The sequence below is a fragment of the Neofelis nebulosa genome, chromosome 2 (assembly GCF_028018385.1).
Source record: "Neofelis nebulosa isolate mNeoNeb1 chromosome 2, mNeoNeb1.pri, whole genome shotgun sequence".
NCBI classification, from domain to species: Eukaryota; Metazoa; Chordata; class Mammalia; order Carnivora; family Felidae; genus Neofelis; species Neofelis nebulosa.
Genome location: NC_080783.1, coordinates 213,242,662 through 213,255,525, shown reverse-complemented (window position 1 = coordinate 213,255,525; position 12,864 = coordinate 213,242,662). Strand labels below are relative to the sequence as shown.

Sequence of the window (12,864 nt, the reverse complement as noted above, 5' to 3'; positions counted from 1 at the left end):
TGTTGGCAACTGATTTGAGTTGTTTTCTTTAAAAACCTTGTGGGCCTAACAAAACACATGTGTGGGCCTCATGTGATGCAGTCTGCCAACACACAACTTCTAAAATAGACATATAGGTAACGAGACAGTATAGTCTGGTCGACGCCAGATCATACTTCATAGGGCGAGGGTGACTGCTTCAGTCCCGCGGCGAGCCGGGCATGAGCCGTTGGGAGCGTGCTGGGCAGGACCAGAGTCGCGGGGATTGTTTGCCGCCGTGGCGAGAACAGCGCGATGTGCCCTTTCCAACGGACTCTCCTGTCTGCTTGATTGGCTTTAATTTCATGTTTCCCAGGAGACTGAAGATACTTACAATTAGCATGCGAGTGGGGGGAAAATCCATGGGAAAACCACTATCTTGCTAATATCCCCAAGTATCCACTTGACTTATGTGACCCTTTGGAATGGGTTTGTTTGATAAAGTGTATATTCCCCCAGAGCACCTGGCACTCGCCCAACAAACCAATGTTAAGCATTTCCTGAGAGTGAAGGACTTCTTGTTTTTTAAATTCATCTTCCTTAGAAACACAGACACCCAACTATTCCTTTCACATTGCTCCCAGCAGAGAACTTTCCCCCAGACTGCCAAATGCAATATGGCTTCTTACAGCTGAAGTAGCTCCAGACCCCCAGTCACATGGTCTCCGTGCCTGCGTGTATGCTCCACGACGAACTGGGAACCGGTTAAGTTGAATGTTTCGTTCGGCACTGTTCTGAGGATCCGTTGGAAGGCGTTTTCAAACGATTGTTAAAGAAGTTGAGCGGAGCGGCCCTGTCCTGAGGTGGGGGGGGGGGGGGGCGCACCGTGATGGGGGCACATCCGTGTCTCAGGCAGGGTGTCGGGGAATTGGGGCTTCAGAGTTAAATTCTCAGCCTGTGGGAGTCACCGTTTTACTGTGTCTCGAGTTCTCCTGGTGGAGTCGGGGGCTCATAAAATAATGTCATTTGTTCAGAGAGTTTCCTAACAGAGTAATATCCCCTTATTAGTAGCTCTTGGGAAGAGCGATATGCTCTTGGAGATGAATATGTACTGCTTAAAGTATGTACTTAGGGAACGGAGTGCTGTCCCAGAATGGGAATCACAAGAGTCTGACTAAAAGGTAACCATGTCTTTGGTATTGAAGGCATAATTATCTCGATTCTCTTGACTCCAGGCCAGGAGTGAGGCTGTCAGAAATCTCACGGGGAAGCCTCTTCAGGTTTACGCTGAGGGTACATTATTGCCAGATATAGTGTCTATTGAGAAGGACTCAGAGCAGTTTCCCATCTGCTGTCTCGATTGGATTCCTTTCTCCGTGATGGGAGAAGGGGGAGATAATAGTTCCATTTCACAAGTGCACACACATTCCTCCCTTCCACCCCCCTCCCCATTATACTCCCAAGTGTGTGTGTTAGAAGGTAGCAGACTAATATCGAAAACGCCAGGTAGTTTATATGTACTTTGGTTTTTTTAAAGATCAAAAGAAGCCAGGAGCCTTTAAAAGGTTTCACGAGGTGGCCTCCAGCCTGCAGTCCGTTTCCCATTTAGAGCATTGGGGTATTACAAAAGAAGGGCTTTAATTGAGCAATCTAGTTTGGAAGAAAACCCACATTTTAATGGTCAGAGAGCAAGAGGGTGGGGGTGAGGGGGAATTTCAAACAAAGACACTATTTAAAAAGCCTAAAACTGTCTTCTCAAAGGCTTGAAATAATTTGTTGGGAAACTTCAGACCCTTTACTTTTTTCCTCCCCTCCCTAAATAAAAACCAGATTTGTTAAAAGGAAAAAAGATCCAGTATTGTTAATTGTATTTCAGAAAGTGCCAGAGAGGGAAATATCCCTGTAGTTTTAAACACTGTCCCGGGAGGGAAATGGGCAAATACCCTGCTTCACATAAACAGTCTCTATGTACCATAAATAAACCTTTAAAGAATGAATTCCAGACAGTTTTGTTTAGTGCAGGATAAACTAAGAAAGGGAAGGACGCGGGCCAGGGACTGGCTTGTGATCCGAGACCTTATGGCGCATGGACAGGTATTTCTTCTTTCGACTCCGTAAAGTTTCTGGAAGACTTCAGCGGTTTTCGTCTGGAGGAGGTAGGAATGGACAGTTTCCTAGTTTTATTAGGAACTTCTGCGCACACGTTGCTTTCTGCAGAATCCGTTTTATAACAGGAAACTGTCTGCTCCTTAAGTAAATAAGCATCAGCTTTGTATACTACTGTACTTGATTCGTCGGTCGCTGCGGGAAAGAGCCCTGTTTGGCTTTCCCTCTCATCTCTTTTACTTTGACCGGAACAACCTGAAGGTGGCAGGATAATTCATACCAAAGGCTGCATCTCTCCGCTTTGTCCAATGTGGGAGGCCCCAAGGCAGTAAATGACGAGGTGAAGAGTTTTACCAAAGGGCCAGATATTTCCTTGGTTCAGACAAAGCACATTAGCCATTCAGAAAGGGGATGGTGTCTCTCGTGAGGGTTTCGACAACTTGGTGGAGGTTTCAAAGTCTTTGCTACTCCGAATGGTACCTCTTCTTCAGTATTTGGTTACGATGAGGAAGTTGGGGTAAAAAAGCTTTTGCCTTAAGCCTTTGTTTGGATCTCATTTCCTCTTCTCTGAGACGAAAGTAACGTTCAGGGTTGTATTGGCAAAACAAACTGCCGAACCGATGTCCCCACCTTTCCGGCAGATTTATCGTGGGGCTCTAAGCAAAGCCGTTAAGCCCGCTGGGCCTCAGTTTCTCTGTCACCAGCACGTGGATGGGTGAAGCACGCGTGAATGAACAGCAGAAAGTTTTTCAAGAGAAACAACATAATCCTCCATTCTGATCTTCATGCTTTCCACCTACCAGGTGGTTACTTTTGTGCCAATGAGCACGTGCAAGTCGAAAATCTCCTAATAACTAACTGCACGAGTTTGGGTCATCTACTTAACATTTCTCCGGCTTTATTTATTTAAAAAAATGAGAGGGTTAGGCTGAATTAATCTAAGAGCGCTCTTAATCTCTAAAAAGTTTTGTTCTCACATTATTTAGTAGGAGGTTTCTCGTGACTTCCCGAGGCCCCAGATCGGGGGACCTTTTTTCCGACCTCGTGTCTGCAGGGTCCTCTGCCGTATTCGGGATCGCGGGCCTCCCCATTCCTTTCTGGTTCTCCTCTTATCTTCTGTTTGTTTCTTTGTCTTCGTCACAGCTTTCTTTTCCTCTACTTCTGACCCCTCTGTTGAAGGGCCATCCTTTTCCTCTGAGAACCAATCTTTTCTGCCGTTTATCACTTTGCCTATTTTTTAAATCCTATTACTGGTCTTTAATCACCTGTAATTGTAGAAGCTCTTCATGTAAGTTTTGTCTTTGATGTAAGTTGCGAGGTTTTTTTCCTTCATTTTTTCATTTGTCTTTTTGCTTTACTTTTGATGTGTATATGGGTTCTTTTTTAATCCTATAAAAGCTTTTGATTTTTATGTTGTCAAATCTACCAGTCTTTGACCTTTTTGAATATATGTTTGGAGTCCCAAAAAAGTTTCCCCATTCTATGGTTTTAAGCAATTTCTTCTGTATTTTCTTCAGTTACATGATTTCATTTCAATTAAACATGCTCTTGTCCCAAAAGAATCTAAGGCAGCCTCTGAAAATACATGCTAAAAGATGAAAAAATAAAGGAGAAAATAGAAGGTTCATTAAATTACACATGAGGTTTTACTGTAAAGACATTTAATTTAGTGGGGCAATATATAGATGTTTTAGTAAGTGCTGTTAGACCAACTAGATAGCCATATGGAAAAATACAAAATCAGATGGATTATTTACACTGTATATAAGGAAAGATTCAATGTGGATCAGAGAGTTACTAACATTATTAGCATGAAGAAGTGTTTTCAGGGGTGCCTGGGTGGCTCAGTCGGTTGAGCGTCTGGCTTCGGCTCAGGTCATGATCTCACAGTTTGTGGGTTCGAGCCCCGCATCGGGCTCTGTGCGACAGCTCAGAGCCTGGAGGCTGCTCCGGATCCTGTGTCTCCCTCTCTCTCTGCTCCTCCCCCGCTCATGCTCAGTCTCTCTCTCTCTCTCTCTCTCTCTCTCTCTCCTTCCAAAAAAAATAATAATAATAATTAAAAAAGTGTTTTCACATTCAAGGAAGAAGAGTATTTCGCATACTCTCTAAAATCCTTGCAATATCAATCTTGTTAAAGTTTTTTTTTTTTTTAATGTTTACTTATTTTGAAAGAAAGGGAGAGTGAGCAGGGGAGGAGCAGAGAGTGGGAGGGAGAGAATTCCAAGCAGACTCCATGCTGTCAGCACAGAGCCTGACATGGGGCTCAGTCTCATGAACCGTGAGATCACGATCTGAGCCGAAATCAAGAGTCGGATGCTTAACTGACTGAGCCACCCAGGAGACCCACCTCCCCAATCTTGTTAAAATAAAAGTATGGTGGGGCACCTGGGTGGTTCATTCAGTTGAGCGCCCGACTCTTGATTTCAGCTCAGGTTATGATCCTAGGGTCGTGGGATTGAGCCCTGCATCAGGCTCCATGCTGGGTATGAAGCCTGCTTGAAATTCTCTCTCTCTCTCTCTCTCTCTCTCTCTCTCTCTCTCTCTCTCTCTCCCCCCCCCCCTTTTCCCTGTTCACTCTCTCTCTCAAATAAAAAATAAATAAAAATATGTAATTGGAAAAGAGACCAAATCTGGAAATTGTTAACTGGCTTATAGCAAACCAAGATTAGCCAAGAATTACAAGAAAAACTCGATAGAAAAAAAAAACCCAAAAGTCTGCTTGAAGGTAATGGAAAGCTACCAAGATATCTAGGACTTGAGAGTCCAAGATTTATGTGAGGAAGGAAACTTGATAAGTGAGCCCACCATTTACTCTGCCTTTACTCTTGAGATAGTCCGAATGTGTAACTGGTATGTGTTAAAAGGCAGAGAAGTCAAGCAGAAAGCAGCTGCCAAAAGGCAGAGAGTCTGAGTAAGGCTTTTGGTGGTCTCATGGGACTGACATAGCAAACATTAGATAGATACCAAGCTGGTAACTGATGCGCTAGTATCTTAGAAAGAAGGGACAGGCAGAATAGAGACCCTGGTGGTCCGAGCTGCTGTATGTCTTGAGGCAGGTGCCAGTCTCTAGGTAACCTAGCCTGAGAGAAGCCGGGCAAAAAGCAACAGTTGAGAGGTGGGAAAACTAAGTAGACCTTTTAGCAGTTTTCTGGTGCTAGGGAGAGTAAAAGAGGAGGAACAGAATTGGTTGTCAGTTGAGACAACTGGCCTGAAACTATCCCAGGCCTTAGAAAGACTGAAATAGACCAAGAGTTACAAAGACTGAAATCCAGCCTTGAGAAAGCCCAAATCTTGATTGGATGAAGCCTCTTTAACCGCCTACTAGAAACTAAAGACTCATGCAAAGTCTGTGAAAGTTTTAATTTAAAATTTTTTTTTTTTTTTTTTTTTACATTTTATTTATTTTTGAGAGAGAGAGACAGAGTACAAGCAGGGGAGGGGCAGAGAGAGAGGGAGACACAGAATCTGAAACGGGCTCCAGGCTCTGAGCTGTCAGCACAGAGCCCAACACCGGGCTCAAACTCACAAACTGTGAGATCATGACCTGAGCCGAAGCTGGACGCACCACCCAGGTGCCCCGAGAGTTTTCATTTTAAAAACAGACACTAGAAGCAGACCCACAGATAAACCAGACGTTGGCATTATCAAACACACAATATTAAAGAGTAACCATATCTGTGTCTGAGAAGTTTACTAGAAAACTATAATTTATATTTTGAAAATAAATAAAGGAAAATTATAGACTAGAATTTTTTTCATGAACATGGAAGAAATCTGAACAAAATATTAACAAAGCAAATACAGCAATGAATAAGAAAAAATATAACTAAATTGGGTTTATTCCAGGAATGTAAGTGTGGTTTAACATTTTTAAATAGATCATGTAATTTACCACATTGACAAAATAAAAGAAGAAAAAATATTATCTCAATAGTTGCACGAAAGCCTTTTGACAGAATTCAACATCTATTTATGATAAGAACTCAGCAAGCAAAAAATAGAAGGGAACTGCCGGAATCTGATAAAGTATATGTATAAAAAAGCTACAGCAAACATACTCAATGGTGAGATACTGAAAGCAGGGAAGGTGCTCATTATCCCTACTCTTCAGTGTCTTACTGGAGATTGTAGCCAGTGTAATAAGTCTAGAACGATTAAAGAAGAAATAAAAGGCATAAGAACTGGACAGGAAAATGCAAATTTTATTATTTGCAGAGAGCATAAATATGTACCTAGAAAATCTAAAAGAATGCGCAGAGAAGTTGTTAACTGAATGGATAATTTAGGAAGGTCACTGGAGATGGTGTACAATGTCAGCAACGATTATAGAGGGAAGGAAAATTTTGAAGGATGTAATTTATAGCATTGTTAAGAAAACATCAAATACAGTAACATTATTTATTGCTGTGTAACCAGCCACCCCAAAACTTAGTGGTTTAAAACAGTCATTTTATTCACAATTCTGTGGGCTGGACTCTGTTGAATGCTGGCTTCTGCTGGACTGACCTGTGGTTACTCATCTGGCAGTCAGCTGAGACTGACTCGTATACGACGACCTTACTTATGTGTTAGGTGTTGGCTGTCAACAGAACCTCCTTCCACATGGTCTCTCAGCTTCTTCACGTGGTGGAAGTATCAAAAGGGCAGAGCAGAAACTCCCAAGATCTCTTGAAGGAAGCCTGGGCTGAGAGGTCACACAGTGTTACCTCTGCTGCATCTTGTTGACTGAAGCAACTTACAAGGTCAGTGCAGATGAAGTCGTCTCTGCTACTGTTACAAGATGTAAAGAATATATGGCCTTTTTTTTTTTTTTTTTTTTTTTAACGTTTGTTTATTTTTGAGACAGAGAGAGACAGAGTGTGAACAGGGGAGGGGCAGAGAGAGAGGGAGACACAGAATCTGAAACAGGCTCCAGGCTCTGAGCCGTCAGCACAGAGCCTGACGCGGGGCTCGAACTCACGGACCGCGAGATCGTGACCTGAGCCGAAGTCGGACGCTTAACCGACTGAGCCACCCAGGCGCCCCATATGGCCATTTTTAAAGTAATCTCTATACCCAGTGTGGGACTAGAACTTACAACCCTGAGATCAAGAGTTATGTACGCTCTACCAACTGAGCCAGCCAGGTGCCCCTGGCCATTTTTAATCTATCACAGATTCCTAGGAGTAAATCCAGCAAAGGTTATATGCAAGACCTCTGTATGGAAAACAATGGAATGTTATTAAGAGAAAAGTGAACTAAATAGATAAGGGGACATACCACATTAATACACTGGAAGACTCCATACTGTGAAGCTGTCTTTTCTTCTCAAATTGATCTATAGATTCAGTAAGATCTTAATGAAAAATTTAACAACTTTTTATGGCAGATTGACAAGCCGATTCTAAAATTTGGAAATGAAAAGTGCAAAGAATAACCAAGGTGATCCTGAAAACAAAGTTGGAGAGCGTATACTCTCAGATTTCAAAACTCATTACAAAAGTATAGTAATTAAGACAGGGTGGTATTGGCAGAAGGCAGGACAAAATGAAACAGAATTGAGAAACAGATACGTAAATATGGCTAGTCAACGTGTGACAAAGTTTACACGGTACTGCAGTAGGAGAGAGGGTGATCATTTCAGTAAATATTACTTAGGCAAGTAGATATCCATCTGGAAAAAAATGGATCTTGATTTCTGCTTCACACCATATAAAAAAAAAAAATCAAGTCCAAGTAGATTATAGATGTAAATGTGAAAATTAAGCAATAAAATTTTTTTAGGTACACACAGGGAATATCTTTATGACCTTGGTGTAGGTAATAATTTCTTACTGAGGAAACAGAAAACCCTTACCATAAAGGAAAAGATCGGTACATTGGATTTCATTAAAAAAGAATATCTGGGGGCACCTGGGTGGCTCAGTCGGTTAAGTGGCCGACTTCGACTCGGGTCATGATTTCGCGGTCCGTGATTCGAGCCCCGCGTCGGGCTCTGTGCTGACAGCTCAGAGCCTGGAGCCTGTTTCAGATTCTGTGTCTCCCTCTCTCTGACCCACCCCTGTTCGTGCTCTGTCTCTCTCTGTCTCAAAAATAAATAAACGTTAAAAAAAATTAAAAAAAAATATCTGGTCATCAAAGAACACCTTTCAAAGAATAATAAGTCACAGAATGGGAAAAGAAAATTGTAATACATCTATTCACCAGGGACTTCTATACCGAATGTATAAGAAAAACTCCTACAAAGCAATAAGAAAAAAACAGACAGCCCACTACAAAAATGAGCAAAAGACTTGAGTAGGCACTTCACAAAAAAAGGATATCCAGATGGCCAATATGTGTGTTAAAAGGTGCATTCTTCAACAGGAAAGTGGAAATTAAAGCCACACTGAGAGGGGTGCGTGGGTGGCTCAGTGGGTTAAGCGTCTGACTTTGGCTCAGGTCATGACCTCATGGTGTCATGAGTTCGAGCCCCACGTTGGGCTCTGTGCTGGTAACTTGGAGACTTGTTGGGATTCTCTCTCTCCCTCTCTCTGCCCCTCCCTCACTCACACTGTGTCTGTCTGTCTCAAGTAAGTAAGTAATATAAAACTAAAAAAAACAAAAAACAAAAATACACTGACATACCGTTACACACCCATCAGAATATTTGTCTTTTAAAAGGCTGTCTATACCAAGTGTCAATGAGGGTGGAGAATAACAGGAAATTTCAGAGGCTGCTGAAGGGAGTATAAACCAGTTCAGCTGCTGGGGACAGCTGTTTGACAGTGCTGTATATACTAGGGTCGAATGTGTATATTCTTTGTGACACAGCAGCTCTACTCCCAGGTATGTATTCAAGAAAAATGCATACAAATGTGCTCCCAAAAACGTGTCCATGAATGTTCATAGCAGCATTGTTCATAATAGCAAAAATTTGAAACAGCACAACTGTTCATCAACAGCAGTGGTTTAATAAATTGTGTTTTATTTATATATTGGCATGCTGTGTAACAATGAAAATTAAGCAACTGCAGCTGTATATAACAACCTAGTGACTCTCACAAACTTAACGGTGACTATAAGAAGCCACCGTATGAAGCCAAGAATGTTCATTTCGATGTGATATATGTTACTTTGGGTGACATGTATGTTTTTTGTCCTAATATTTTACTTTTATAATTACAGGGAAAATCCTTATTTATAAATATCAAAACCTTGACTCTCATTGGAAAATCGATATGACTTGTAGTTTTCACAGAATCCAAAATTATAGTGCCCTGGAAGGCCATCAAATGGCTAAAGTATGTCATTTCCTTTCTTCCCTAACTAGGCCTTAAAAAGCACGTTGGGATTTCCACTGATTCGGTTTGAGGATGCTGTGATTAATCTGGATCCATTTACTCGGGTACATCCCTATGAGACCAAGGAGTTCATCATCAATGATATCCTCAAACATTTCCAGGAGGTGAGCTTTGGAGAAATACCTAGTGGCTGGAGCACAAGCAGAATGTTTGTTTTGGTTGTTTGGGAATTTTGGTTACTAAGACATTACTGCCGAGAACCCAGTTAAACATTTGCTGTTAGGGGTCAGGTCACAGCCCGCGAAGCCCATACACATCGTGAAAATCCTCAAACAGTGTATTTGATTTACAAGCTGCTGGTCTTGTCCCTCAGAGAACTGATCTCGGGGGCTTCCACTGGATTCATAACAACTCTTAAGGGTTTAATTGATGCTTTAATGGTGACACAAAATATTGTGACCTCTCTATTTACTGGACGTGGAGCAACTTTTGACGACCACGTCAGTGTCCTTGGAGCCTGTGAGATCCTGCCCTAGCGTTGAACTTCAATTTTTCTTTTTATCAAGTTGGACATTTTCTGTTTTGTATTTATTATCCAGATTCTTCGATAGATAGGTCGAGATCATATCAAATTTATTAACTGTCTAAGTTAAAATTCTATTCCTGCTCCCTTTCCTCCCTCCTCCGTCCCGTGTCCCTCCTTTCCTTCTTGGCTTCCTTCCTCAACTTTCCTAATTGGTGATGTTTCCACTAAACTGCAAGGAGAGTGACAGAGCAGATATCACTGGAGCCTGGACGCAGAAAGTAGAGGGTCGCTGGCCCTCTTTATATGCACCACCCCCTGCCGATTATAGGGGGCGCTACGATATACTCTCCCCCCTCATTTTCCTTCTAAAACTCTCCCTGCTGCTGCTGAGTTCCCTATTTGTAGAAACATCAGAATGGGATGTATATACTAACACATGTTTGTAAAGAGTCTTTCCTGTTTCAGAGCATTTATTCTTCGGAATAGCTTTGAGGCGCATTTCTGAGTACTGGAAGTAATCCCTGGGATACATGCGTTGGGAGAGCTTAGGTGGAGTTCATGAAAGCCTAGGAACTTGCAGTTGATGAGAATTCAGAGGTCATTGTGGTGTTGATGAGAATGGGGGACAAGACAGATTTCTAACCTTTTTGCTTGGGACATTCTACCTGCAAGTATCAACAGGTGCTGGGTTTCATCTTCTCTTTCTGCTCCATTTGACAGGAACTCCTCAGCCAGGCAGCTCGGATCCTGGGATCAGTGGACTTTCTCGGCAATCCCATGGGGCTTTTGAATGATGTTTCCGAAGGGGTTACTGGGCTGATCAAGTATGGAAATGTCGGGGGCCTTATCAGAAATGTCACACATGGCGTATCAAACTCTGCTGCCAAGGTAAGGAATTAAAGGTGAAATTCCATCGTCATTAACCTCATGGGGGTCTCTGCGTTACCGTGATTCCTGCCATAGCTGATAAGCTGTGAGAAGTCACGGCCTTTGCTTCGTTACCTGCCTCCCCTGCCTCCCCTCCCCTCTCCTCTGACGACCGGGCACCGGCTCCGCTGAGCCGTCTACAGTATCTCATCTTCTGTCCATCACCACTGCCTTCCCGGGCTCCGGTTGTCTCTTCCCCGGGCCACCGCACTGGCCGCCTGACCCCCTGGACTCCACCACAGCCTGCACGGTGCCACCAGAATGAACTTGCTTTTTAAAGCAGAGGATTTGAGGGGCGCCTGGGTTGCTCAGTCACTTAAGTGTTGGACTCTTTCTTGGTTTTGGCTCAGGTCATGACCTCACGGTTCGTGAGATCAAGCTCCGTGTCGGGCTCTGTGCTGGCAACAGGGAGCCTGCCTGGGATTCTCTCTCCCCCTCTCTCTCTGCCCCTCCTCTGCTTGTGTGCTCATTCTCTCTCTCTCTCTCTCTCTCTCTCTCTCTCTCTCTCTCTCTCAAAATAAATAAACTTAAAAATTAAAACATAGGATTTGATGAGGTACCTGGATGGCTCAGTCACTTAAGTGACCTTCGGCTCAGGCCATGATCTCACTGTTTGTGAGTTCGAGTCCTGCGTCGGGCTCTGTGCTGACAGCTCGGAGCCTGGAGCCTATTACAGATTCTGTGTCTCCCTCTCTCTCTGCCCCTCCCCCGTTCACGCTCTGTCTCTCTGTCTCTCAAAACCTTACAAATAAATGTGAAAAAAAAGTTTTTTAAGAACAACAACAACAAAAATAGAATTTGATGGTGCAGTTCTCCTGCCTAAAATCTACCAGCTATTTCCCATAGGTTGCAGGATAAAGTCCAAACTAAAACAGGCTTCTAGAGCAGCAGAAGGAAGCACAGTGGTGTAATCCTCCTGCCTCCTTCTGTCTGGTTGACTTGTTCACCGGCTCCTTGCTTAGGGGGCGTTTTGTTATTCCGCAATTTATTCTTTGGCAGGAGCTGATTTTACGTGTGAAGGTGGGAAAGGGGAAGGTAGTTGGAGGGGAACTGCTGTTTGACAACATGTGGAAGGCCTCTGCTTCCCTCCCCTTCGTGTCAACCCACAGACTGTCCTCCTAGAGACTGACCTTTTCCTGAAGGAATCAGGTCTGAGAAAGCACCTGTGCTCTCAGCTTGTTTCTGGTAGAAAGTGTGTTGTAGTGAAATCGCAAGTGCACCTGTGCCGTGGGCCACGAGGACGTCAAGGTGGCTTTAGCATAAAGAGGCTTTAATGTTGCCACACAGGAGGCTGTCTTGAAGGGCAGATGAGAAAGTGAGTTGAACAACACTTTGTACTGCATGGTGATCTTGGTAACAGGGTGAGAGCTGGGAATTTATTCCTGTTTTCTAAACTCTTTTCTAGAGATGATAGTTCTTTATTCAGATCAGTGTCCAGTATGGTAGTTCTAAACAGGTTCTGTTTGGCTTGTGGTTCAAGATAGTGCTGTTACTTTTATAGCAAGGGTGACAGAGAGGCAGGAGAGACATTGTTGTTTTTTGGGTTTTTTTTTAATGTTTATTTTGAGAGGGAGAGAGAGGGTGAACAGGGAATGGGGGTGTGCAGAAAAAGAGAGGGAGGGAGGGAGGGAGGGAGGGAGGGAGGGAGAGAGAGAGAGAGAGAGAGAGAGAGAGAGAGAGAGAGAGAGAGAGAATGAGAGAATATCCCAAGCAGGCTCTGTGCCATCAGTGCAGAACCCGATGCGGGGCTCGATCTCACGCGCTGTGAGATCATGACCTGAGCTGAAATCAAGAGTCGATGCCTAACCGACTGAGCCACCCAGGCACCCTGGAGGAGAGACTTTCTTTTCTTTTCTTTTTTTTTTTTTTTCCAATATATGAAATTTATTGTCAAATTGGTTTCCATACAACACCCAGTGCTCATCCCAAAAGGTGCCCTCCTCAATACCCATCACCCACCGTCCCCTCCCTCCCACCCCCCATCAACCCTCAGTTTGTTCTCAGTTTTTAAGAGTCTCTTATGCTTTGGCTCTCTCCTACTCTAACCTCTTTTTTTTTTTCCCCTTCCTCTCCTCCATGGGTTTC

The 12,864-nt window shown here is 43.4% G+C and overlaps 1 protein-coding gene across 8 annotated transcripts in view; it reads left to right on the top strand.

Annotated features, from left to right (window-relative positions):
• The window catches only part of VPS13D (vacuolar protein sorting 13 homolog D), a 258,246-nt gene that overhangs the window by 160,528 nt on the left and 84,854 nt on the right, over positions 1–12,864 (top strand). For all 8 annotated transcript variants that reach the window (XM_058719034.1, XM_058719033.1, XM_058719032.1 and 5 more), the window contains 2 exons: positions 9,356–9,490; positions 10,573–10,740. In XM_058719034.1, the coding sequence (XP_058575017.1) occupies positions 9,356–9,490; positions 10,573–10,740 (303 nt within the window). The remainder of the gene's footprint in view (positions 1–9,355; positions 9,491–10,572; positions 10,741–12,864) is intronic.